Source organism: Dreissena polymorpha, chromosome 2 (assembly GCF_020536995.1).
Source record: "Dreissena polymorpha isolate Duluth1 chromosome 2, UMN_Dpol_1.0, whole genome shotgun sequence".
Classification (NCBI taxonomy): Eukaryota; Metazoa; Mollusca; class Bivalvia; order Myida; family Dreissenidae; genus Dreissena; species Dreissena polymorpha.
Genome location: NC_068356.1, coordinates 148,022,518 through 148,050,147, shown reverse-complemented (window position 1 = coordinate 148,050,147; position 27,630 = coordinate 148,022,518). Strand labels below are relative to the sequence as shown.

At 37.0% G+C, this 27,630-nt stretch overlaps 2 protein-coding genes across 6 annotated transcripts in view; both read left to right on the top strand.

Annotated features, from left to right (window-relative positions):
- The window catches only part of LOC127869381 (ubiquitin carboxyl-terminal hydrolase 8-like), a 28,983-nt gene extending 4,672 nt beyond the window's left edge, over positions 1-24,311 (top strand). For 2 of the 3 annotated variants that reach the window (XM_052411907.1, XM_052411910.1), the window contains 14 exons: positions 2,455-2,591; positions 3,369-3,513; positions 4,087-4,172; positions 5,357-5,514; positions 6,714-6,900; positions 8,503-8,665; positions 9,241-9,388; positions 9,631-10,279; positions 11,262-11,351; positions 11,621-11,822; positions 12,476-12,577; positions 21,517-21,685; positions 22,422-22,482; positions 24,225-24,311. In XM_052411907.1, coding sequence (XP_052267867.1) covers positions 2,473-2,591; positions 3,369-3,513; positions 4,087-4,172; positions 5,357-5,514; positions 6,714-6,900; positions 8,503-8,665; positions 9,241-9,388; positions 9,631-10,279; positions 11,262-11,351; positions 11,621-11,822; positions 12,476-12,577; positions 21,517-21,681 — 2,214 coding nt within the window. In that variant the 5' untranslated portion in view covers positions 2,455-2,472 and the 3' untranslated portion in view covers positions 21,682-21,685; positions 22,422-22,482; positions 24,225-24,311. The remainder of the gene's footprint in view (positions 1-2,454; positions 2,592-3,368; positions 3,514-4,086; positions 4,173-5,356; positions 5,515-6,713; positions 6,901-8,502; positions 8,666-9,240; positions 9,389-9,630; positions 10,280-11,261; positions 11,352-11,620; positions 11,823-12,475; positions 12,578-21,516; positions 21,686-22,421; positions 22,483-24,224) is intronic. The other variant, XM_052411908.1, reaches the window with a different exon arrangement.
- The window catches only part of LOC127869380 (ubiquitin carboxyl-terminal hydrolase 8-like), a 94,285-nt gene that overhangs the window by 59,868 nt on the left and 6,787 nt on the right, over positions 1-27,630 (top strand). Inside the window, exons 19-22 of one of the 3 annotated variants that reach the window (XM_052411903.1) lie at positions 24,833-24,926; positions 25,532-25,636; positions 26,044-26,166; positions 26,462-26,575. In XM_052411903.1, coding sequence (XP_052267863.1) covers positions 24,833-24,926; positions 25,532-25,636; positions 26,044-26,166; positions 26,462-26,575 — 436 coding nt within the window. The remainder of the gene's footprint in view (positions 1-24,832; positions 24,927-25,531; positions 25,637-26,043; positions 26,167-26,461; positions 26,576-27,630) is intronic. The other 2 variants (XM_052411905.1, XM_052411904.1) reach the window with 2 other exon arrangements.

The following is a 27,630-nucleotide window of genomic DNA, read 5'->3' as shown; positions in this document are numbered from 1 at the left end:
TCCAGCGCAGAGCTGCGCGATGGGTCGCAATAGACATCATACAGCAGTGTCCAAGAAATGTTAGGTTATTTAGGTTTGCGCTCCCTTGAGAATAGGAGGCCTGACAAGATTTTACAAGATTGTGCACGGGCTGGTTGCAGTTCCCTTACCCCACTACATTCAACCTTCTTTCAGATCTTCCAGGCACTCACACCCTCTCTCATACGGACAGATCCTAACCACATGTAATTACTATAAATATTCCTTTTTTCCAGCTACCATTATTCTTTGGAACGCACTGCCATCTGAGCTTGTGCAGGTCCCTACCATTGGTCAATTCAAACAGGGGGTGACCACCTTATCCCACCATGTTTAAACTGAAAATATAGTTTTTATCTCTTTTAACTGTATATTCAATTTCTTAAATTAACATTATCAACTTTTATTTCATCTGTCATAAATACTGTACAGTAATACTTTTAGTCTCCTATACATTTCTTCCTTTAATGTCTTGCACTGGCAGCGCACCATCACATAATACTCGAGAGAGGGTGTAGCGGTATAAATAGATAGATAGATACAACATTCCATATGATGCAGTCTGTTACGGAAAGTGTTTTGTCACAATGCAACAAAAATCAAATGCTACAAAAACAGGTAAAAATTGTAATTCATGAAATATTTCCTCTTTTATGTATTGATCATATAGTGTTCCTAAGGAACACACAATCGTTTATGTATAAGTATTTTTCAAACTTTTTCTTCTGTTGACATTATTTCACAAGAAATTAAACTCCCTTGCAATACCAGTTATAAGGCTATTTATAAAATGTACTATAGAATTCAAATCTTGAAAATAAAATAGCCAATCAGAATGCACGGCTCTACAAGAACCTCTTTTCAAGATGGGGGTTTGACACCATCAACGATATCGATTATTTATTAATATTAAAGAGAAATGTTTGGAAAAAAACAACAAAAATAAAGAACAAATGATAATGATTATGTTCATAATGATTCATAATGATAAGTCATATATTTACAAAATGTGTGTGATTTAACAACTTCATGAAAATAACCCACGTCCATGACTCAACAAGCATAAAGCATACTACTTGATTGGTCATTGTTGGGGTGTGTACTACTTAAATGGAATTAGGGACAATACGGACCATGGACCATACGACCCATACCACATGGCCCAGATAAGCGGACTATACGGCACAGATTAGCAGACTATATGGCCCAGATAAGCGGACTATACGGCCCGGATTTTGCGGACCATACGGAACATGTCTGAATTAATATTCATTTTTTGTTTCACTTCCTTATATTGTATTTATACATTTAATACAATATTAAAGTTGACGTAATGTCATTAATGACTTGTTTAAATTTTGAACATTTGCTGACCATACAAAACATGTCAGAATAAATATTCATTTCGTATTCAACTCCTTCAATATTGTATAAATACAGTTAATAAAATATTAAAGTTGATGTAAAGACATTACTGACAACATACTCGTTTAAATTTCAACATTTGCGGACCATACGGAACATGTCAGAATTAATATTCATTTCGTGTTCCACTCCTTCAATATTGTATAAAATATTAAAGTTGATATAATTACATAAATTACAACATACTTGTTAATTTTTTTTAGTGGCTGTAATGACATTAATGACAACATGCTTGTTTAAATTTGAACATTTGCGGACCGTAGGGATCATGTCTTAATCAATAACTAATTGATGTTCATTCAGGATTGTGACAAAATATTAAATATAAAAATGACGTGGCAATAAATGGCAATTGTTCTATTATTTCGTCATTTAATGACACATAAATTATCAATTAGTGTAATTGTTAACATCAAACCATATGTGTCATAAATTGGGCGTACTCGAGATGCAAACTTAAGCCGATATACATGTACAATAATAACGATTGTGGCACTTTACCTTCAATTGGTAATTACAGACGTGTTAATCATTATGGTATATTCTCAGCTTCTATTATACATCAATCAGTAAGTGTCATAAATAGGGCATATTCGAGATGCATACATTCGAGTCACTAATGCGAGTATTATACCCCTATTAAAATTGTAAAATATACATTTGACTGCTAAATTTTAATAACATGTATTCAATAGGTATACAAACATGTTTTATATAATGGATAAATTATGTGTTGTTTGCATTTATTTGTTAAAATAAAAACACGTGTATTTTCCGAAAAATATTTAAATGATGTACGAAATTTTAATTAACGTTGACAGCCCACACAGGCCAACTAGAGATGACACTTTCCGCTTTAATGGACTTTTTTCTTTTATAGGAAGTTTATTCTAAACAAAATCCTGTCTAGGTAGAAAGTGCAGTCTGAACAGGCTAATTAAGGACAACGCAAATGCATTAAGCCCAAATTTTCCAGAATGAGGCTCTTGTAATTATTATGTGTAATTCCAGCGCAGGTGACCCATCAACATGCCAGGGTCGTCCAGCAAACATTCCAAGAAGAAGGAGCTCTACATAGCCAAAAACATGGGGGAGTTAGACAAAAAGGCAGAGCTGCCCGCCAAAATGATAACAAACAATGCAAAAATGTAAAAAAACAACTTTATATTCTATACAATATTACATGAAACTAGTTAGTCATACTTAAGTTTAGTTTAAACCTATTTATTTAAACTTAATTTCATCTAAGCCTAAGGCTTATTAGAAAATACTCGAGTCCATTTCCTGGGTGGAACCAGTACTTGATGTCTTTTTTTGGGAGATCTAAACAAAGCTCTCAAATGGTGATCGAACCCATTCAATATCGCATCATGTGTTGACTTGTCTAGAGAGGCAGGAAAGGGAGGAAAGAAAATGGTATGTTTGTTAAGTTACACTTTCATAGTGAAATCAAAATACAAAAATTATAAGCAAAACAAAATACTATAGACACAATCCTATTTAATTCTTAAATATTGTCAAATAATCAGTCTGCGCCCTCTAGTGCTGCATTTTAGCATAGTCCATTTCTGATGTTTGAAACTATTTTCATAATAAAATGGCTATCAAGTAAGCCACCTGACTCAACATTTTCTATTGTACAGTCCATCTTTAAAAAAAGCAAGATTCTGCGTAATTTTTTTTCTATGAAGCAAAAACTTATTTTGTATATGAGTGAAACATGGCTAAATGCATGTTTGTTAAGTGTCATCTGCACAGGACAAACTGGATTTTTGCTAAGAAGAGACTTTCTTAAACAAAAAAATACCATATTAGCGGAAAGTGTCTTCCCTGACCCGGGTGATGATACTTTATGCACATGCTGCATTGCATTTGGCTTCATTTTCCAGGAGCGGGGGTAATATATTTCCTGTGACTGGTTTCAGCCTGGTGAAGACCGCTGACAAGATTCTTAAGGAAGCTGAACATAGTGACCTGATGGAGGACGAGGAACGAGCCTACGTTCTCTTCATGAAGTACTTTAATTTGGTCACCTTCCTCAAGAAAACTGCTGACTATAAAAAGGAGAAGGTGATTGTTTCTTCAGCTAGGATTTGAAAAAAAAACAGGGTGCTCATTTGTCCAAAGAATATTTTAAGTGAGAGGGCAATATTATCCCTTTGGCATAATAAGCTCAATATAGCGTGAGTATTTTTTTAATATATATATATTGCATGCCTATTTAGTTAAAACATTATTAAATTATAAAAACTAGTTTCACTGTAAAAGTGTAGTTAATTTATTAATACTACAAATAAAATTTTGTCTATAATAATGTCCGAAGAAACAATGGTATGTTGGGAGCCAGAGGCGGCAGGGTGGAGCTTTGGTCCTTTGCTATAATGCTTGCAAGAAAACGAGGTTTTGTTAAGTCCCTTTATTATGTTTTGTTTGTAATGTTTAATTGCTTATGAAGTACTTCAATGTCATCACTTTCCTCAAGAAAACTGCAGACTTTAGGAAAGAGAAGGTGAGTAAGGTCCCTTGATATGTTAATTGCAAGAAAATAAGTTTGTGTAATGTCCCTTTAGTTGTAAAATAGTCCTGCTTTTTTATGCAATCATTTTGAAATTTTATCACTTTTGACCCAATTATTCATTGCAGACCTACTATTACAACCTCCTCGGTGCCAAGAATCTGATGTCAGCCATTGAAAAGGCAGAGGAACTCTCTGGAAGTCTGAAAGAGAGGTAAAATAGTAGTAGGTTACATTGTACGCTCACTGAGGGTAACACACTTTTAATTGAAAGTGATAATGTGTTTACTATTATAAATTAACTACATTATGTCACACAGTTTGGGTTCATGAACTGCAATTGTGGTATAACTTACACAAGTTTAGGTCATTGTTCAGATTGGTTGAATATTTTGACATTTTTTACAGTATTTTAGTCATCACAGATATCGGTTAACAAACTCAGACTTGTCTTGAGTGACTTGCAGGCTGTTCAGGTTTTATGCTGTTTGCTGCTCATCAGTATCATAGGGTTTGAAATGAAGCCTTTAAAATTTGAATCTAGTATGAACAGTCTTAAAATAAATTTGATTTTTTAGGGTCTACAAACAAGTCAAAACATGTATCTGAGCTGTAAAGTGTTACCTCTATGTATGTAGATACGACTTACTCTGTGTTTGCAGACAAAACTTGCTCTGCATTTGTTAATGTGACTTGCTCTGTATGTCTAGATACAACTTGCTCTGTGTTTGTAGATACAACTTGCTCTGTGTTTGTAGACAAAACTTGCTCTGCATTTGTTAATGTGACTTGCTCTGTATGTCTAGATACAACTTGCTCTGTATTTGTAAATACAACTTGCTCTGTGTTTAAAGATATGACTTGCTCTGTGTTGACACAATTTGCTCAGCATTTCTAGATATGACTTGCTCTGTATTTCTAGATACAACTAGCTCTGTGTTTGTAAATACAACTTGCTCTGTGTTTATAGATATGACTTGCTCTGTTTTAACACAATTTGCTTAGCATTTGCAGATATGACTTGCTCTGTATTTCTAGATACAACTTGCTCGGTGTTTGTAAATACAACTTGCTCTGTGTTTATAGATATGACTTGCTCTGTGTTTATATATATGACTTACCCTGTGTTTGTTGATACAATTTGCTCAGTGTTTGCAGATATGACTTGCTCTTTGTTTGTAGAATTGACTTGCTCTCTATATGTAGAAACGACTTTCTATGTGTGTTTTGATACCACTTGCTCTGTGTTTGTAGATATGACCTGCTCTGTGTTTGTAGATATGACTTGCTCTTTGTTTGTTGATATGGCTTGCTCTGTGTTTGTAGATATGTCTTTCTCTGTGTTTACAGATATGACTTGCTCTTTATTTATAGATTCAACTTGCTCTGTGTTTGTAGATACGACCTGTTGGAAGCAGAAGTGGTTGCCAACAAACTGGCATTTCTGAAGAATTGGAAACCCTCTGAGCCTCAGCAGCCTGGACAAAAGAAGGACAACGATGTGTCTACAGCCACGATATACGGCAGGAAAAAAGAGGACCAGAATACAAATGGGGGTACAAAACAGCTGTAAAATAAATGAGGGCTTCGCTATGGGAAAACTGGCCCTATTGCATGTGCTTAAAGTGTTTCCCGGATTAACCTGTTCTGTCTGCACAGGCTACTTAGAAAAGAAACTTTCTGTCTGAGTTGGATTCTTGCTAAGAAGAGACTTGGTTTAAATAAAAAATATCCATAAATGCGGAAAGTGTGGTCCCTGATTAGCTTGTGCAGACTTTACAGGCTAATCTGGGACAACCCATAATGCACATGAATTAAGTCTGATTTTCCAAGATAGAGGCTCATGTATGTGATCTTAAAGTAAATGGACGAAAGACAGACGGCAACATCAAGATTTATCTAGCTTATCTTGTTATGTTACCATCTGACATGTTTCATTGGCTTTTATGAAAAAAAGAACTATATTCCAAATGCAAAATTCATGAGTTAAATTGGAATAACTGTTGTGTTGTGACCACTCACTTGTGCGAAGTCTGATTAGGGCATTATTGTAATTGCTAATATTACTGTAAAACATGGCCTGTTCTCAAGACTGACCCAGATTAGACAAGCCGCCCTTAGCTGTACCATTTAGTGAGAACTTTTTATGTCCCCCACCACTATAGTGGGGGACATATTGTTTTTGCCCTGTCTATTGATTTGTTGGTTTGTTGCTTTGTTTGTGTGTTTGTTTGTTTGCGCCAACTTTAACATTTGCAATAACTTTTGCAATATTAAAGATGGCAACTTGATATTTAGCAGGCATGTGTATCTCATGGAGCTGCACATTTTGATTGGTGAAAGGTCAAGGTCATCCTTCAAGGTCAAAGGTCAAATATATAGCTTCAAAGCAGCGCAAAAAGGGGACATAGTGTTTCTGACAAACACATATTTTGTTATGACAGTGTTTTTTTCACCATATTAAGAATGGGTCTGGGTCCCTTTGGATTGGGAAAAATTGCTGGGATTGACTAAAATTGCGAAATGAGTGATGTTGTTTTGTTAACATATGCTTCAAAATTGATAATACTATTATATTTACTAAGATTCAACTTATAGAGCTTGATGGGTACTCTAAATGTTGAGAAAAAAAAATCAAATTAAGCCTTCAATTGGGAATTTTAGGTTGGGAAAATTATATACTGTTTTTGCATCAAGAATCGTCCCCTGAATTGGAACAAAAACTAACTTTATGATGATGTCTGTTTGCTTGCAGAACTGGAGAGCCCTTTGCCCCCAAAGTCCAATCCAGGCAAGCTCACCTGTGCCCAGCTGAACCAGATATTGGAGGACCGAGACACCCAGCTGATACTGATGGATGTGAGGTCAATAGAGGACTTCCAGGAGTCCAGACTCACCCACAAAGCCATCATCAATGTGCCAGCATCAGCAGTAAAACCTGGGTTAGTGACTATTTCAATAACCTTGGCCCGTATTCACAAAGTCAATTTGTAGGAGACTTATATGATGTTAAAACGTTTACCACTTAGATATGCATTTTGACATGTTTGTAGTCCCATAGAAAGTTACCTTTATTTGTCCCCTACAGGTGAAATCGGAGAAGGACTTATGGTTTGCGCTCTGTGTGTCTGTCAGTCTGTCACACTTTTCTGGATCTTGTGATAACTTTAAAAGTTCTTCATATTTTTTCATGAAACTTGAAACATGGACAGATGGCAATATGATAATTATGCACGTCATTACATGTTGTTCCTACGTCAAGAATTATGGTTGCTATGGCAACAAATAGACTAGAAATATTGCTGAAAATGGTGGATCCTGCGATAACTTTAACAGTTGTTCATATATTTTTTCATGAAACTTGAAACATGGATAGTTGACCATATGGAGATTATGCACATTATGCACATAATTTCATTGTGTTCCCTCTTCAAGAATTGTGGTTGCTATGGCAACAAATAAACTACAAATATTGCTGAAAATGGTGGATCCTGCGTAGGTAGGGGACTTTCATTGCATGGCAATAGTCTTGTTTAAATACCTTTCTTGGTAAATTCTAATTTTAAAGGCTTCATTTCCAACCCTTACTTACTGATGAGCAGCCAGCAGCATAAAACCTGAACAGACTGCAAGTTACTCGCAGGCTGTTCTGGTTTTATGCTGGATGCAAAAGTCATTTTTGCATCTTATGGGGTAAAGGGTTCAACTTGTGTTCAGTAATTACTGTAAAATCAGTATTATTCGTTAATTGGTTTTATTATGAATGCTCCCAGTCCTTTGATCGTCCACCATTTTTTTAGTTGATTTTGCAGGTTGACCGATCCACAAACTTAACACAAACACAACAAAAAATGACTTACACAAATTTCTAATTTTATCTTAAAAATCCAGACATTCCTGATTTAAAGTGTCCACATTTTATGAAAACCCTCGACATTTCATTGCTACAAATGCAAATAATGTTACAGTCATTATTGTTGGTCTTTATTTATCTTCTTCTACATCTATACAAGAGAAATGAGTTTGTGTACATATGTGAACAAGGACCGACAGACAGATTGGCAAGGGCAATTCTATATGAACCAGATTAAAGTGGGTGCATACACAACTCTTGTTTCACATCTCTTAGTTCAACCTATTTAGTTTTGCTGGTTTGCATTGAAAGCCTTTTGGCTTTTTGAAATGATCTCAAATCCCTTTCCTGGGTATAATGATTACTTTGTGTCTTTCGGATAGATCGAAAGAATGCTCCTGGTGGGTATCAAACCCGTGACCTTCCGGTTGCTAGCCAGCAACCATAGTTGCTAGCCAGCAACCATATCAACTATGCCACCGTGACCTCACATCCCTTGCACCTTAAATAAGCAAACCATTTTTTATCCTGTAAGAGCATTCAACTTCCCTCTCAGGACCACAGTGTCTGACATTGAGAAGGCATTCCCCATGGCATTCCCCATGGACTATGGTCGTCTCTGATAAGTCTGCGCAGACTGCACTGGCTAATCTTGGATGAGATTGTACGCACTTGTCACTTTCCGTTCCAGGACGACGGTGTCGTACATAGAGAAGGCCCTCCCCATGGACTCACTTTCACTATGGAAGCAGCGAGGTAACATTGATCACATTGTTCTATTGGACTGGACCTCGAGGTTCGAGAACGTGAAGATTGGAAGCACACTACATACACTGAAAGATGCACTGTTTAAGGTAATTACATTTGCACTCCAATATATTTGAGCCCCGCTTTGGGAAAACACAGCTTAATGCATGTGCGTGAAGTGTCACTTTCAGCCTTAAAGGATTTTTGCTAAGAAGAGCCTTTTTCTTTCAACAAAAAATTATGAAAGCATAAAGTATCATCCTTGATTAGCGAACTTCATATTCCATAAGCCCCATTTTCCCTGAAAAAAGGCTCAATGCTCGATTGTAACATGCATGAACTTTCAAAGTATTTCAGTATGACAGTATAACACTTCACGCACATGCATTAAGAACTCTTTTCACAGAGCTAGGGTTCGGATCTTTTTCAGTTTGACAGTACAATACTTAACGGAAATGCATAAAGACCTGTATTCAAATAGCGAGGCTTCAGATCTATTTCAGTTTGACATTACATTGATCATCAAGAGTGAGCTCCCATCCTTTATGGTGGATAACAGGGCTTAATTGAACGTAAAGTGTCGTCCAAGATTAGCTTGTGCAGTCTGCACAGGCTAATCAGGTACAACACTTTCCGCTTAAACTGAAGATTAAAACATGCAAGCACATGCACTCCATTTCAGTATGACAGTACAGTGATCATCAAGAGCGAGCCGCTCATCCTGGACGGGGGATATGAACAGTGGATGCTGGAGTACCCCATGAAGTGTCTCAACCCGTCCTTTGACAAGATATCCAGGCCAGTTGTACAGGACACGCAGGCGGGACTGTGTAAGAACTGCGCAGTGTTTATAGTTTTAATTAAATCTAAATTTGTTTATGGTTCTTTGGAGACATATTTGTATGCTTTTTTTACAATGCTAGATTGTTTTGGCAGTGTTTGTCAAATGCCTTAAATAAAATGCTATCAGATCTGAAGACTGCACAGGCTAATCTGGGAGGACATTTAACATGCATGCATTAAGCCCTGTTTTCCCATAACACAGCTTATTTATACAATCGTATGTTTTCAGTGGATTTTGACGACCCCGACTATGACCAGGAATGCCTGCAACCCACAACAGCCGAAGTTAAACCAGCAGACACCACAACGAATTCAAGTTCATTAGACAGCATCAGTGGCTTTCAAAATGGAGGCTTAACAACACCAAGTGGTAAAACAACCATCAATAGGTTTTTAAAATCCACTGTTGATCGATCTACAAAATCCAAAGTTACAAAAATAAGTGTGAAAACAAATTCTAATGTGTCTGAATCTTCATCAAGTTTTCTATATCCAGATGTCAGGTCTGCAGCAACCAGCAAGCCAGCCAATCAGAATCAAGGTTCTACAAATCCTGATTTCAGGGCCGGATTTTTTAATGTTACATATACTGACACCAGGGCAGACAATCAAAGGACTGAGCACATTGAAAATAAAACTGAATTAGATCCAGCAACAGGTTTGAGTAGAATTTCCAGTGAAATATCTAAAGATCTTCAGGAACTTGAAAGGCAAAAGAAAATCAAGGAAAAGGAGTTTGAAGACATGAGGGTGCAGAGTGAGAGATTGATTGAGGAATCACAAGCCAGACTGGAGAAAATGAGAGAAGAGGAGAAAAGTCTCTCACATTTGGAAGAAATGAAGAAAAAAGAGCAAGCAGATATGGCAGACCTTATGAGGTACACAGTCAGAGGGATTTAGGCAAAACAAGTGTAACATAGAAATGTTAAGGAGATAGAAAAGTTTCATGATTTACCATGAATAACATTTCATTGACATTTCATATAGTCTGATTGCATTAAAAGGTGAGAGATGACCATCATTATTGAAATCACATCATACAAAAAACCTGAGCTTGTTATTAAAGTAGCGTACTGAATTTTCAACCCTTAGCTGTTCTGTCAAAGAAAATTTAAATGTGTTATTGTCAGGCTTTGATTGTATCTGTTATATCATAACATTTTAAGTTGAGGCATTTTGTTAGTAAAGCTATTTTTATTTTGTAGTTAAGCAAAGTCATTCTTCAGTTACACTAGTCACTTTGTTGTAAAGCTAGTCATTATGTAGTAAAGCTAGTCATTTTGTGGTTAGCTTGTAATTTTGTAGTTAAGCAAGTCATTGTGTAGCATAGCTTGTTATTTTGTAGTTAAGCAATCCATTTTGCAGATAAGCTATTTATCTTGTAGTTTAGCAGCTCATTTTTGTAGTGAAGCAAGTCATTTTGTAGTTAAGCTTGTTATTTCTTGGTTAAGCAAGTCATTTTGTAGATAAGCTAGATGTTTTGTAATTAAGCTAGTCATTGTGTAATTAAGCTTGTTATTTTGTAGCTGATCTAGTCATTTTGTTTAAGTTTGTTGAACATAAAAGGCATATTTGATTTTAGAATAGTGTAATTATTAACATTAAATGGATGATAAGAATTCTACACAATTGAATAAAGAGATGTTTACGTTCATGACCAGTTAATTGATTGTATAAGGCCCCTGTGTCTTAATAATATCCTGGCCTGCAACATGTGAAGGTATTTCTGAATAACACATATTTCATTTCAGTTTCACCACAAACTTGAGATGAAGTTTCTAGATACTTGGGGCTTTCATCATTACTATAACAAGATCTAATTAGGTGTTGCCTCTCATGCTGTTATTTGACTGTTGCCAGGTTAAAGAGGCGTCTTCAGCAGAAAATGGACGAGGAAAAACAGAACACCAGAACACAGGAACTGAGGAAAGATCGGGAAGAAGAAAACAGGTAGAAACTGGCTGATAACTTACATTTTGCCATTAGTTTTCCATGTTTTTTATTTCAGCATTTTAATAAAATAAATGACATAAAATAAATACGGAATATATACTAAAAAGTACAGTAACCCCGTAGTATGGCCAGGTGCCTTTAAACGTATTTTCCGTTCCACATTTAAATTGTAGAATATTTAAGAGTATTAGAGTTACTGTTTTATAAAAACTGAGCCGGAGACAATGACCAATCCAGTCTTAACAATCAGTATTTACTGCTTGAAGACAACAAGAATCGCGTGCTGAAGAGGATCAGAGGAGAAGACAGGAAGAGGTGGAAAAACTGAGACTGGAGAGAAAGAGAAAGGAGCAGCAAGAGGAAATAGAGCAAAAGAGAAAACAACAACAAGAGGAAACAGAGCAAAAGAGAAAACAGCAGCAAGATGCAGAAATTCAAAGAAAAAGGATAGAAGAAAGAGAATTGCAGGTTGGTATGATGTGTTCTTGTATGGCTTATATGTGGAAAGTTCTAAAATATTTCCCTTGAGTTTTAACAAAACAATGCTTTAGATAAATCCAAACACTTGTCTACTTATGTGACATTTTATGTTTATTAATTTTTCTTAAAGTTATCTTTTCATTTCTGTTGATTGCTTAAGAAAATAATCACAATTTCAACAACACTTACATTGCAGGTGATTCATACTTATAATTATGTTCCTTTTATTAACGTTAACATTCCATTCCATTGATACTAGCATGGTATGTCTAAATTTGAAAAACAAAAACTGAAAGACAAAGCAATGCAATTGTATATTGAAATCAACATGAGAGTCTGTCCTATACAGTCTAACAGACACCATTAATTTCAAACGTAGATGTTTTGTTCAGTATAACACAATATTGTTCATGTGCAATTTTGATTGTTGTACATTAACAATGCTAAAGTTAAAGCTATAAAAGTGGAGAGTGGGGAGGGATACATTTGCGTAAAGTATCACCAAAAATGCTATAAAAGCATAAAGTGATATCCCTGATTAGCCTAATCTAGCCTTATTAATGCACATTTACATGACCCTGGTGTTTCCAGAGCGCTTCTCAAATTATAGTTTATCATTCAATATCACTATGCCACGCCAGGATGCTCAGTTGAGGGCTCGTGAAGAGGAAGAGCGCAGGCAAAGGGAGATGACTGCTGCAGAGGAGGCGACAAAAAATCTCCGTCTGGAACAAGACAATAAGGTAAGAAACATTTAATAAAGGTCAGCCACATTTCATAAATGTCAGACACATTTCATAAATATAAGATACATTTCATAAAGGTCAAACACATTTCATTAAGATCAGACACATTTCATAAAGATCAGACACATTTCATTAAGGTCAGACACATTTCATTAAGGTCTGACACATTTCATAAAGGTCAGACACATTCCATAAAGGTCAGACACATTTACCAACTTTTGACAGTATTTTGTAAAAGAGGAAAAACAAAGTATGCCACATTTCTCTTCACATTGATTTCTGAAACGGAGGAAATTTCAGCCACATATGATTATTGTTCTAATTTTTTTAAAATGTCAGCCATATTGCATTATTGTTAATTTTTTTATCCTTGCCGAAAAAAATTCGGAGGGGATTAAGTAATTGGTCCTGTCCGTCTGTCCGTCCGTCTGTCCGTCCATTCGGCCGTCCGGCTGAAACTTTGTCCGGAGCATAACTCCAAATCTATTCAATGGATTTACTTTAAACTTAGAATATAAACAGATGGCAACTAGGAGAAGTGTATTGACCAAGAACCATAATTCTATCTATCTTCGTTTTTGAATTGTTTCCCCTTTAATATAATTTTAAAGTAAATTTTTGTCCGGAGCATAACTCGAAATCTACTGAAGGAATTTACTTAATACTTGAAATATAAACAGATGGCAACTAGGAGAAGTGCAGTGACTAAGAACCACAACTCTATCTACCTTAATTTTTGAATTATCTCCCCTTTATATGATTTTAAAGTAAATTTTTGTCCGGAGCATAACTCTAAATCTACTGAAGGGATTTACTTGAAACTTCAAATATAAACAGATGGCAACTAGGAGAAGTGCAGTTACCAAGAATTACAACTCTATCTACCTTAGTTTTTGAATTGTCTCCCCTTTTATATAATTTTAAAGTAAATTTTTGTCCGGAGCCATAACTCTAAATCTACTGAAGGGATTTACTTCAAACTTGAAATATAAACAGATGGCAACTAGGAGAAGTGCAGTGACCAAGAACCATAACTCTATCTACCTTAGTTTTTGAATTGTCTCCCCTATAATAAAATTTTTAAGTAAATTTTTGTCCGGAGCATTACTCTAAATCTACTGAAGGGATTTACTTGAAACTTGAAATATAAACAGATGGCAAGTAGGAAAGATTAAGTGACTAAGAACCATAAATCTATCTACCTTAATTTTTTAATTATCTCCCCTTTTATATAACTTTAAAGTAAATTTTGTCCGGAGCATAACTCTAAATCTACTGAACCATTACTCTATCTACCTTAATTTTTTAATTATCTCCCCTTTTATATAATTTTAAAGTAAATTTTTGTCCGAAGCATAACTCTAAATCCACTGAAGAGATTTACTTGAAACTTCAAACTTAAACAGATGACAAGTAGGAGAAGTGCAGTGACTAAGAACCATAACTCTATTTACCTTAGTGTTTGAATAATATCCCTTTATTTAATTTCAAAGTAAATTTTAACATCATAAATAATTACCTGCTATCCCTAGCTATACCTTCCCAGGTGGGTTAGCTTCTCCAGAAATCTTCAAGTGCCGGAATTCGTCCACCTCTCCTACTGAAACAGATCAGGTTAAGCATAGTACAATGTAACCTAACCGGAAATCAAGAACTGTAACTCATCTTACGTTTCTGGACAACACACCGTGCAGATCGCAATTTTTTATCGGCTTTAAATTTGGACTTTTATTTCTATTCTGCGTGGTGGAATTGGGTTTGAAATTGAATAATTGTATAATTTATCGTTTCTGCTTCATTCAGAAATCTTTCTTGTAAATTATTTTGTTGATAATTCATTGTTTTTCACTTTTTGCCGGGTTTTTCCATGTGCTCATGATTTGAGCACGAGGATTTCGTGATTTTTGTCAACAACTTATTGACAAGTTTGTACATTGTAAATATTGTGTTTAACTGATTATTTCAGTTATTTTGTTCTTTTTACATTGTTTTCTTACGCGGATTCTCTTCTTTTTCTCTTAAGAATAGGAATGAGTTTACAAACTAGAGGTTTGTATAGGCATATTAAGGCTTCGTGGGATTTCCACAAGACTTGTTTATTATGCACTAATTGTTCCTTTGAACATAAATTCTCTGTTTGTAGTGCGTTAGACGATGCGACGTGGCGGAAAGCAATCCGTCGCAGAACGTTTTCTTGCAGAAAACGTACATATGAATCTTCAACAGATGAGAAATTTCCGATGACGTTACACCAAACGTCAGATGATCTATTGCAGCATCAGTCATGACGGCATTGGTCAAGATCGGGCATAGGTTTTCTTTTATACAATGACAGAATGTTGATCATTTGCCATTGTGTGCAATAATGATTTTACTTTCCATATGACGATCTTTTTTTAAATTAAACTTCTGCAATCGTAACATAGGTACTATTGACTTTCTCTTTTACAATGATAATAAGAGAATGCTAATTATTTTCATTATGGGCAAATAATGATTTTATGTACCGTAATATAATCTGGTCTGTGACCAGTTTTATTGTCGAATATGTTTTGCTCTTGTCTTTCATATCATCGAATACACGATGGTCGCAGATACAAATACCCGGTGACTTTGAAGAACACAGATGACGCATTGCAGACATCAGTCACCGGGTATCAGGCAGGATGGCGATCGTACTTTTCCAAGTCGATCAACATCAGACCTTATGGCGACAACCGTCAGCCGGTCTTTGCCTGATGGCATTGGTCAAGGACATCGACCAATGCCAGACCAAATGGCAGCCGCCATGCGATCATTATCCGGTGATTACGCTGGTCATTTCATGACCAGTACGTCACCGGGCACCGGACCGGTCACCGGGGACCGGTCCGGACAACGACCGGTCACCGGGGACCGGTGGTGTTACCGGTCAGACCTACCGGTCACCGGTCAACATTGACCGGTCCGGTAACCGGTCAGACCCACCGGTCACCGGGGACCGGTCCGGTCACCGGGGACCGGTCCGGTCACCGGTCAAAACAACCGGTCAACATTGACCGGTCCGGTCACCGGTCAGACCCACCGGTCACCGGTCAACACTGACCGGTCCGGTCAGTGGTCACCGGTCAGACCAACCGGTCACCGGTCAACATTGACCGGTCCGGTCACCGGTCAGACCCACCGGTCAACAGAGACCGGTCCGGTCACCGGTCATACCCACCGGTCACCGGTCATACCCACTGGTCACTGGTCAACAATTACCGGTCCGGTCACCGGTCACCGGTCAGACCCACCGAATACCGGTCACCGGTCATATATACTCATCAGTCAACGATCAGAATACGTTCTTCTTCATCGGATTATTCAACTTCTTCTTCGTCAAATGCACATTCGTCACAAACACCGGTCATCAGTCACCGGTCATACTGACAGGTCACCGTACACCGGTCAACATGCACTGATTATTAACCGGTCAACAGTTGCTGATCACCGGTCAACGATCAGAAACAGACGTTCTTCTTCTTCATCGAGTTTAACACATCTTCGTCGTCGAATGCACATTCGTCGTCGACTAGTTCCGATGATAGAGGTACACGCTCTTATTCATCGAGCAGTCCTCATTCACGTAATCGTTATGAACATCATCCATCATCACGGAAACGATACTCGAGGATGCGTTATTACCGTCGTAGCCGTTCTAGCTCTCGCCATCGTTGCTGTTCTAGATCACGTCATTACATGAATAAAGATCGTAGACAAGCTTCATTGAAGCATTGTCGTTCCGACTTTTATGACCGGTCACATTACTATTCTATTTCTGATTGTAATGTCGCCATACCCTATGCACCAGTTTCCATTATGATGTTAACACATGTCGCAGTGACTGATCCGATTTCACAGCCCTTTTATTCTGGTGTTCATCTCACCACAACAGCTGTTTTATCTGCACCGAGGGCATCTACTTCTATTCCTAGTCGGTACCCCCGGCTGCTATACCGTCTATGCGTGACACATGGTTCAAGATTCCTTTGGAATTATGTACCTGTCACTTCTGATAATGCATCGTCTATTTCCGTCTTTAATTATCAGTGTGTTGAATTTGCGGATAGTCATTATTCGATATCAGAGGATAATCCTATCATTCCTACCACTTTCTATGGACGAGAATGGCAACATCATTCACCGGGTATAGGGCATGATGGAGATCTTACTATGCTCTCTTCTTTACAAAATCGATCAATATCAGACCATATGGTCACAACCGTCAGCCGGTTTATGCTCGATGGCATTGGTCAAGGACTACAGACGCCATACGACCATTGCCCAATGACAACACTGGTCATAGAATGACCGGTACATCACCGGGTAACTCACCTGGGCTGGTCCGGTCACCGATCACCGGTCCGTGGTATCGGTCCGGTCACTGGTCAATACTACCGGTCACCGGTCAATACTAACGGTCACCGGGCACCGGTCATCGATCAAGAACAGACATCGATATTCATCATCGGATTATTATCCTCATCTTCTTCTTTTAAGGCATCTGGGTCGTCAACTAGTACCGACAAATATGAAGACGTCTTACACGATCTTCTTTATCGAGTAACCCTCAATAACGGCGTCAATTTGATCGTTTCCGATCATCTCGAGACTCTTGGAGACGTTACTCTACGAGACGTCGTTTCCATTGCATCCGATCTATTTCTCGGTTTTGCAGGTATAAGCTCGTCATCATGCTTCACGTAGACAGTCTCGCTCTGACTACTCGTATCTTACACATTACTATCCTGTCTCGGATTGTAATGTTGAGGTACCCTATGTACCAGATACAGTTTCCAGTTTAACATTAACAAAGGTTGCTAGACTGGTACTTTTTCGCAGACTTTGTCGTATAGTGTTTGTCTCACCACTACAGATACTTACTCTGCTCTACGGATATCGGCTTTGCTATTTTTTAGGTTACCTCTTGCTCCAACACCGTCGAATCTGGACACGTTAGGGCTTTAATATTCGTCTGGGCAATTCGTACCGGTCAATCCTGATAATTTACCACATTTTTCTGGTTTTAATTATCAGATGATTGATTTGGTGGATGGTCATTCATCATTATCAGATACTCGCAATTTGGTACATGATACTAGGCCTAGTTTTTCCATTCTGTTTCCGCTGATTATTTACACACTTCTGGTGTTGTAGACAATGAAGCCGATTCAGAGGCAGATTCCAATGATGTCACGGATCAATAATTGTAATCAATTAATCGGATTTATGAATGATATTTCAAATCTTAGTGATGATTATTGCCCAATACCTGCGGGGATGTCTACTATTCGACAATCTCAATCACGAAAAATAGTCATTAATATTGATTCCAACAGGCTTGTTATTGATGCTTCTCGCATTGATACACGCCTTCCTATTGGTTCTACTGTTTTACCAGTATTTCAATCGTTTGAATCATCTAATAGACATTCCAAACTAGGAGAACTGTGGAATGTGCCTTAGGATTTATCTGATCCTTACATAATGAACGGACTAGAAGCTACAAACCTCTCAGTTTGTTGGAAATGGTTTCCGGACAATATGTTATCACAGATTCCAATTCTTTCGGAGTTAATACCACAGCTTCAATGGTGGCTAGACGAGTAGACTCCTTTGACAGGAGTGCTCCTTCTTCCTCCGCAACCGTCTTTGTATCTTATGACAGACGCGATCAAGGAAGAGTAGGGTGTTCATCTGGAACCATTTTCGAGACTCTTGTGTATGATGTCAACAGACAACACATCTGTTGTGACTTTTCCTTTGTGAAACATTTTAGTTATACCCCAAAACACCGATGTGCGAACAACAACTCAAAAGCTGTGATACCAAACAACTCACAAACACAAGCCACGCGTGTTTTTGAGTAAATAACGTCTTTAATAATTACCGTAGTTAGTAATTGCAAACGAAGGCCATATTGAGAACCGGATAACAATACAAATTCACACATAGACGAACTGACCTCATCGGTTTGACGAAAAGACTTCACATCTGTTATTACCGATAAGTTAGACGAAACGGGGATTAGATGAAACGACAATAAACCGACGTTTCAACTAACACACATCGGTCGTTGTTTACTTCCAGACACAGAGGTGAACATTTTATCACTCTTTGTGTCTGGAAACCAGGAACTTTTTCATTCTGTGCAAGAAAATTCTCTATCGTTTTACACATACCAGGTCGTCTCAACGCCCTGATGGACGTTTTGTCTTGCAGTTCTTTCTGTCGAATTATTTTCCGTTGGATTTAATGGAATATAATTTGCGCATGCGCAGCATTATGTTTACAATGGCGTGGATGTATATGCAAAGCTAATCGGAAAACGTTGTTTATCATCGAACGCTAATAGTAATCGTAATGCGATCGTAGATCGCAGTTTGATTCTGAAAAACGTCAATAATGCATTTCACAGAAATTGGTCCATCAGGGTGTGCGATTGTTATACATTTGTCCACTTTACATAACTGTAAATATCTTGCCTTCTTGGTGAGTTTGTGCCATAATTTCATGGAAACTAATTAATGAACCATGGGATTATGGTTTTACGACCTTTTTTGTAGTATCCTGTACAATTATTTTCAGGAAACTTCTTCACAGGTCAATTTCATATCTCAGAGAGACATATTTATACTGATCCAAGCTATGAAACGTCAACATTATGTTTTTCGTTCAATTACCTTCTTAATAGGTTTGGCTTGTGTTATTTGGTTGCTTAATGAGCTTCCTATGAACCTTTGTTCCATCGGGCTTATTAACAGTCCCAATATATATTTTAAGACTGTTTTCATCTTATTATGGTTTTTACCATTCATATCTGTAATTCTGTTATGTTAGCCAGGATTCCTTGCTTAAAATCAACTCCCCTTTATGGCTTATAACCCTTCAAATTTCAAATCTTTCTATATTTGTGGACATGAAGATGATAATGATAGAATTCTTTACCCAGTCAGGACGTTAAAATTCTATCTTAAGAGTAAACTATATTCGAGGTTCTCGTTAGAGACTTTTCATTCCATTAAAAGGGGGATGTGTCTGAGGCTTCGCATTATCGTTGGGTAGCCTCGACTATTAAGAAGGCGTATTCATTTCTCTCATCTAGGGATTTACCCCTTTTTAAGATTAGACCGCATGATTTAAGAGCTCTTTCGGCTTCGTGGGCGTATATTAATAATATTTTACTTACTGAAGTGCTTCAAGCTACTTTTTGGAGGAATCCGACCACCTTTTTCTCATTCTATCTTCGTTTTCTTGAGTGTCATCAGAACAATTTATATAGATTGGGTCCTCTTGTGGTTGCTCAAACAGTAGTTTCTTCCATGGCGTAATGTACTCGTTCTATCCAGAAACTAAGTACAATATAGTACTAACGAAGATTGTATGAGGACATATTGCGAATATCTTTGGCTGAGAAACCTGATAATAGGTTTTTTGCTGTGATGGGAAAATATACGAGAACCTCCCACCATAGCTACAAAATCAGCTAGGGATAGCAGGTAATTAATTATAATATTAAAACAATTTAAAAAAAAAAAAAATTCATTTTAATAATTAAATACTTACCTGCTATCGGTAAGTCCCACCTCCCAACCCCGCTCATCGTTTTATATTTTCATAATTAATTAGAAAAGTAAGATGAGTTACGGTTCTTGATTTCCGGTTAGGTTACATTGTACTATGCTTAACCTGATCTGTTTCAGTAGGAGAGGTGGTCGAATTCCGGCACTTGAAGATTTCTGGAGAAGCTAACCCACCTGGGAAGGTATAGCTAGGGATAGCAGGTAAGTATTTAATGATTAAAATGAATTTTATTTAAAAAAAAATTGTTTTTGTCCGGAGCATAATGAATTATCTCTCTTTATTTGTTTTTACAAATATTATTCTACTCTCTAAAACAAATGTTGTCATACAAGCAAACACATTTTGGCGGGCATATGGCACTACTGTGACAAGCTCTTGTTAAAGAGGAAAGTGTCACATATAAAAGCTTGCCGCAGTGTTTTCTAAAATGAAGAAAACTCTCAACAACTTTACACAAGTTCAAGTTATCGGTGCCTGTCCTGCTGGTACAGCTTATATTTCTCGATGTTTATATTGCTGAAAAAGAACAAGGCCAGTAAAAAAAACACATGCTGTTTTATGAAATTTAGCAAAAAGGTCAGCCATATTTCAATATTGTTTAAATTAAGTTTTCTGAAACAAAGACATTCTCAGGCACCTTTTTGACCAGGTTTTCCGAAGGAAAAAAATGGTAATTAGTATTGTTTTGTGAAATTGAGAATGGAATGAATCAACTGCATAATTCAATTGTAACTGTTATCAAAATGTTGATGTTTTTTCTTCAGAAACAATATGAAATTTTTTCATATTGTTTTCTGTAGGAAAACAAAACAACATTTGGGCAACAGTTAGTTAATGTTCACATTTTATTCCTGAAAAGGACAAAAAGGCCTGCTTCATTATTCACTGAAAAACAGTGTATCTTTTTATGCCCCCGAAGGAGGGCATATAGTGATCATACCGTCCGTCTGTCTGTCTTTCCGTCACACTTTGCATTTAGGTTTTGCATTTTGGTTTCGAAAATGCTTATAACTTATATGTCGCTACAGATAGCAACTTGATGTTTGGCATGCATGTGTATCTCATGGAGCTGCACATTTTGAGTGATGAAAAGGTCAAGTTAATCCTTCAAGGTCAAAGGTCAAATATATAGCTTCAAAGCAGCGTAGAAGGGGGCTCTGTGTTTCTGACAATTATCTCTTGTTGTATTCTTTTTTGTGCATATGCGTGCATTCTTGGAAAACTGGGCTGTGCAAAATGCACAGGCTAATCTGGGGCGACACTTTACGCACATGCATTTAGCCAAGTTTTCCAAGAACGAGGCCTAAAGTTTTACTTGGCTTCATCCCTAGGACAAGGAGGATGCTCAGAGACTTCAGATAGAGGAGAGGCTGTGCAGAGAGAGAGAGATTGCTGCCAGAGCAGAGAGAGAGAGAGAGAGAGACAGACCGCCCTGGAGGAACAGCGGAGGAAACAGGCTGAGATCGACAGAAAGAAAGAGAAGCAAAGAGAAATAGCCAGGTAGGGGGATAATAGAAACAATGAGTTAGATGAAGGAGTAAAAAGAAAAAGTGAGATAGATGGGCGGAGAAAAGAGAAAAGTGAAGTATCTGGGTGGGGCAAAGGGAAATGTGAGGTTAGTGGGTTGGGCAAAGAAGAATTTGAGGTTATTGGTTGGAGCAAAGAGGTACTTGAGGTTAGTTGGTGGGGCAAAGAGGAATTTGAGGTTAGTGGATGGAGAAAGAGTAATGTGAGGTACGTGGATGGAACAAAGAGTAACTTGAGGTTAGTGGGTGGAGCAAAGAGGAATTTGAGGTTAGTGAGTGGGGATAGACGAATGGGAGGTTAGTGGGTGGAGCAAAGAGGAGCTTGAGGCTAGTGGGTGGAGAAAAGAGGAATTTAAGGTGAGTGGGTGGGGAAAGACGAATGTGAGGTAAGTGAGTGGATCGAAACTAAAAATGAGTGCCGATATTTACTTCTCTACACAAAAAATTAATATGAATATCTTTTGAAATTAAAGATATTGTGGCAACATTTTATTTGCAATTACAAAAAAGCCAATGCTCGAAAACAATACTTACAAGTGTTAAATTACACAATTTCTTTGGCTCAGAAAATAATTAGAAAATATCATCAAACTGGTCAAATTTTCAAATATGTCCCTTTTTAGCAGCATCCTGTACTTATGTGAGCTAAGATCTGTCGATTATTTGCTTTCTGTGAACCTCTGTGGTTGATCTCTTGTTTTTGTTTCCAGGGAGGAGCTCATACCCATGCCAACCAAGAGACGAGATCTGAACCCCATATATGGAAGTGTGGTGAGTGATTATATTATGTATTATATATGAATGTATGAATACATACAGAATATAACCCTAGTCTATTGATTCAAGAGTGAGCCTCAGCAAAGTGGAGTGGCTTGTGTTAAACCGTATTTCTTAGGAGAGGCAGACAAAAATAGCGCAACCCATAAGACTGATACATACTCTTGTAACAATTGACTAGTGTAATACTCCTTCATTATCTTTCACAAAGTACTTTGAACATATATTTACATAAATTTATTGATAAACAAAATTCCAATATTGACTACGATATAACTCTCTATTTTGTATTTGTATGACGCATAAGAACAATGTTTATGCCGTTATGATGCCATGTCAGTCATGCATACAATGCCTGAAGAATATGATATGAAAACATTGTATGGACTTAACTATAAAGAGATAAAATTATTATTAGCACTTTCTGTTCTGCAAAGTCTGTTTTGTTTAAATGTTGGGGATATGGCATAATATATATTAGTAGCAACTACCAATTTCAGAGTTTTGTTATGACGGAATATTATAAGTAGAATGTCAAATGTGTTAACAGTAAGATGATGCTACTTAAAAGGCTGGTTAAGTGCTTGATTCATGTCAGAGACATTTTAGCTCATATTCAAATTGTTTATATTTGTTTTATTTTTCTTTTATTTTATGTGACTTTAAGTTCACAAATCTCCATGATGACGTCGTTAAAAAAATCCAGGTGATTTAGTATTGGAAAAATAGCGAGTAAAATGATACATAGATTTTAGTATGTTGACTTGTATTTCATCAACTTATAAAGCATGTATTTTGTTTTGAGACTAAACAAGTGACTTGTATTTCATCAACTTATAAAGCATGATAAATCAACTTATAAATCAAATGATCGGGGGCATATCGTTTTTGGCCTGTCTGTCAGTCATTCTGTCATTCTGACCCAAAACTTTAACCTTGGTTAAAGTTTCACGATAACTTTTGAAATATTGAACATGATATTTGGATTGCATGTGTATCTCATGGAGCTGCACATTTTGAGTGGTGAAAGGTCAAGGTCATCCTTCAAGGCCAAAGGTCAAAAGGCACATTAGGGGGCATTGTGTTTCTGACAAACACATCTCTTGTTTAGACATACATTTGCCATATATATATATATATATATATATATATATATATATATATATATATATATATATATATATATATATATATATATATATATATATATATATATATATATATATATATATATATATATATATATATATATTTGCAATCATAATGTATGTCTCTTTGATCCATCAATTAACATTGAATATATATGGTTGGTTTTTCATCTTTGTTTAAATGACTTTAGTGATAGATACCTGCTTACAATTTAAATACACTATTTATTCAAATACCTGCTCTTTATTTTTAAGTCAATGGCGATGAAGTCATTTTCCTGCGTTTTTATCTCTTTAGAATTTAGTCTTAATGCATGTTTTTAAAGTGTCCTAATTAGCCTGTGCAGTCCTCACAGACATATCTAGGACGTCACCTTCCACTGGTATGGAATTGTTCATGTTAAGGAAGTCTCTTCTAAACCAAATCTAGACTAGGCAGAACGTGTTGTTCTTGATTTGCCTGTGCTGCAAGCACATGGTAATATGGAACGACACTGCGTATGCATTAATTGACATGCATTAAACCCAGTTTTTCCGTAATGGGACTTTATTGTAGAGCATCATAACAGTGTTGCTTCTCACATGTAGGATCGTGCATTAACGGGTCTACGTAACCTCGGCAACAGCTGCTACATGAACAGCACCATCCAGTGTCTGAACAACACTTCACCGTTGATTACGTACCTCATCATGGACATATACCTGCGAGACATCAACAGGTAAAACAGCAACATTCTGCTTTGCAAAAAAAAATATGCATTTAATCTGCACAAGCTAATCAGGGATGACACTTTCTGCTTAGACTGGATTTTTGTTAAGAGAGATGCTTTCTTTAAACAAAAACAATTAAAAACGGACAGTGTCGTCCCTGATAAGTCTGTGTGGACTGCAAATGCTAATAAGGGAAACTCTTTAAGTGCATGCATTTAGCCAAGTTTTACCAGAACAAGGTTAATACATTAAAAGCAGACAGCGTTGGATAAACAAGTTAATATACTGTTGAATCTTTGTTATTTGGCATACAAATTGTGTGGACATTTTAAACAACATGCAAGTCTGTTCTTCCTGAAAATTTAGTTTAAGCCGAAAGTTTGGGCACATGCATTTAGCCCCATTTTTCCAGAATAAGGCTCGATAAGACTAGTTAGTTGATAAAACTGTAGATGACTAATGGAAAATATGTTGCTGTTTAACAGGGACAGCCTGGGTGAGGTGGTGGATGACTTTGCCTATGTGGTGAAGGCCTTGTGGTCGGGACAGTACCGCTGTATCACACCCAGGGACTTAAAGGTAATATGTAATCACACTGTTTGCTGTTGCCCTTTTTTGCTATTTTCTAATCTGTCTACAACACAAATAGTCAATACATTAACGTCTCATAATCAAGAACTTATGAAAAGACAATATCAAAAACTTGTCTTAAATACATACATATGATATCCACAATACAAACCAAAGTAGGGCAATGGTCAGTTTTTGATTGTGGATCTGCTAATACTCATTTGCTTGGCTTGAAACTCTGAACCACTTGAAGAGGCTCGTGCTTTATGTTTTCTAAGCCTCACCTAATAAATTCATGTGCTTTCAACTCTAACCTAGTTTTTTTATGTATGACATATATATGTTCCTCGCTCTAAGAAATCCTGATTTAATACATGTGCGTCAAGTTTCTCCTGAGATAATTATGTGCAGTATGCACAGGCTATCTACATGGCTAATCAGGGACGAAACTTTCCACTTTAAGTGGATTTTGATAAGAAGAGACTTCCTTTATACGGAAATGACAACGGACTGCACAGGTCAATCTGGGATGAGCTTTAATGCACATGCTTTAAGCCCAGTTTTCCCAGAACGAAGCTCAAATTATTATGTTTACATTTATATTATTATGTCAGGCCGTGGTGGGTCGACATCAGCCCATGATTGCAGGCTACATGCACCAGGACTCGCAGGAGTTCCTCACCTTCCTTATGGACGGACTGCATGAAGGACTCAACAAGGTAACACTTTAATGTCTCAGAAACTGCTCAATTGACCATGGCCAAAACCTTGTAATACTTGAAATAATTTTCTATTTTGTAAAGACTATTGGCAAGGATTTTTATAGTCATTGTTCCTATATTTAAGCCACATCTTGGGAAAACGGGGCTTAATACAGGTGTGTAAAGTGTCACCCCGGATTAGCTTTGGCAAATGTGCACAGACTTATCAGGGTCAACATGTTCTTTTTGCTTGTATGGGTTTTTTAATATAAAAGAGATCACCTCGTAACGAAAATTAACTCTTGGTAGAAAGTGTCTTCCCTTATTAGCCTGTGTGCACTGCACAGGCCAATCTGGGACGACATAATGCAAGTGCCTACCAGCCCATTTTCCTATAGCAAGACTCATTACTGTGACACCTGCAGGTGAAGGTCAAACCTCGGATCCCAGAACAGAACAATGAGGGACTTCCTGACGTGAAGGCTGCAGAGATTTCCTGGAGAGACCACAAACTGCACAACGAGTCCATTATAGTAGAATTGTTCCAGGTGTGTTGATGTGTGATTGAAGTAGCCCCTCCGCACTTTATGATGTGCTTAAAGTGTTGGTCTTCTTGCCTTCTTGTAACAATGTTTATTCAACTGGTATGTGCTGGAATACATTATCAACTGATTGTTGTATAGGCCTAATATAATTATTATTATCCCCTGCCAAAGGCGTAGGGATATAGAATTGACGTTGTCTGTCTGTCCGTCCGTCACAAAACATATTTTTATTGGGATAAATCAATTCAAAGAATTTGCTTGTTTTTATCTCAATGTCATTTTCTGTGTTTTCAAACAGGGTCAGCTAAAGACCACCATCATGTGTCTGACGTGCCGGAAACAGAGTGTGAAGTTCCAGGCATTCATGTATCTGTCGCTGCCCATCCCCAAAACAACCAGGTGTACACTTGGGGTAAGTGTCTACTAGTTCCAGGCATTCATGTATCTGTCCCTGCCCATCCCCAAGACAACCAGATGTACACATGGGGTAAGTGTCTATTTGGGTTATATGCTCTGTGGTCAATTAGTGCAGAATCTGTCTTGTGAAGGTCACAAATAATAAACAAAATAAAAAAGTTATTTCATAGCTGGACTGAATGCTAAATTTTCATATAATTTCTGTTTTCTTGTTTCAAAATATAGCGTTTGATTGTGGTCAACTGTGTATAAAAATGCTTATTGTTTGAGACGTTTGAAACATGTATTATTCCTTTACTCAAACGTCTATGATAATGGTGGAATTATTGTTTTTCTTTCAACTATTTGTATGGACTTATAACTGAGTGAGATTGTTAGCTTTAGGTCCAATTTCACAATTGAAGTGGTACTAACTGGGGTATTAATTATTTCATCACAAAAATAAACTTATTGTGGCAATGAAACATGGGTACTTTAAAATTGTATTGGAGAATTGAGCGTCCAGTGGTCGTTTTTAGCTCGACTCTTCGAAGAAAAATGGGAGCTATACTACTCGTCGCGGCGTCAGCGTCGCCATTGGTTAAAAATGTTTTTTATTAAGTCAAATAACTTTAACACTATCAAAGATAATTAACTCAAACTTGGAATACTTCTTTATGACAACAAATAATTGTGTAGGTCAAGGTGCATAACTCTGTCAGCATTATTTTTAGAGTTATGCCCCTTTTTATACTTAGAAATGTGAAAATTTAGTGAAGTTTTGTGTTTAGGTCCACTTTATTCCTAAAGTATCAAAGCTATTGCTTTCATATTAATTTGCAACACTTACTAACTATCATAAGGGGGCTGTGCAGGCAAAGTTTTGTAACTCTGACTGGCATTTTGATAGCATTATGGCAACTTTTATACTTAGAAATTGAAAATTTGGTTAAGTTTTGTGTTTTGGTCAATTTTACTCCTAAAGTATCAAAGCTATTGCTTTCAGACTTGGAACACTGGCTAACTATCATAAGCGGACTGTACAGGACAAGTTACATAACTCTGGTTGGC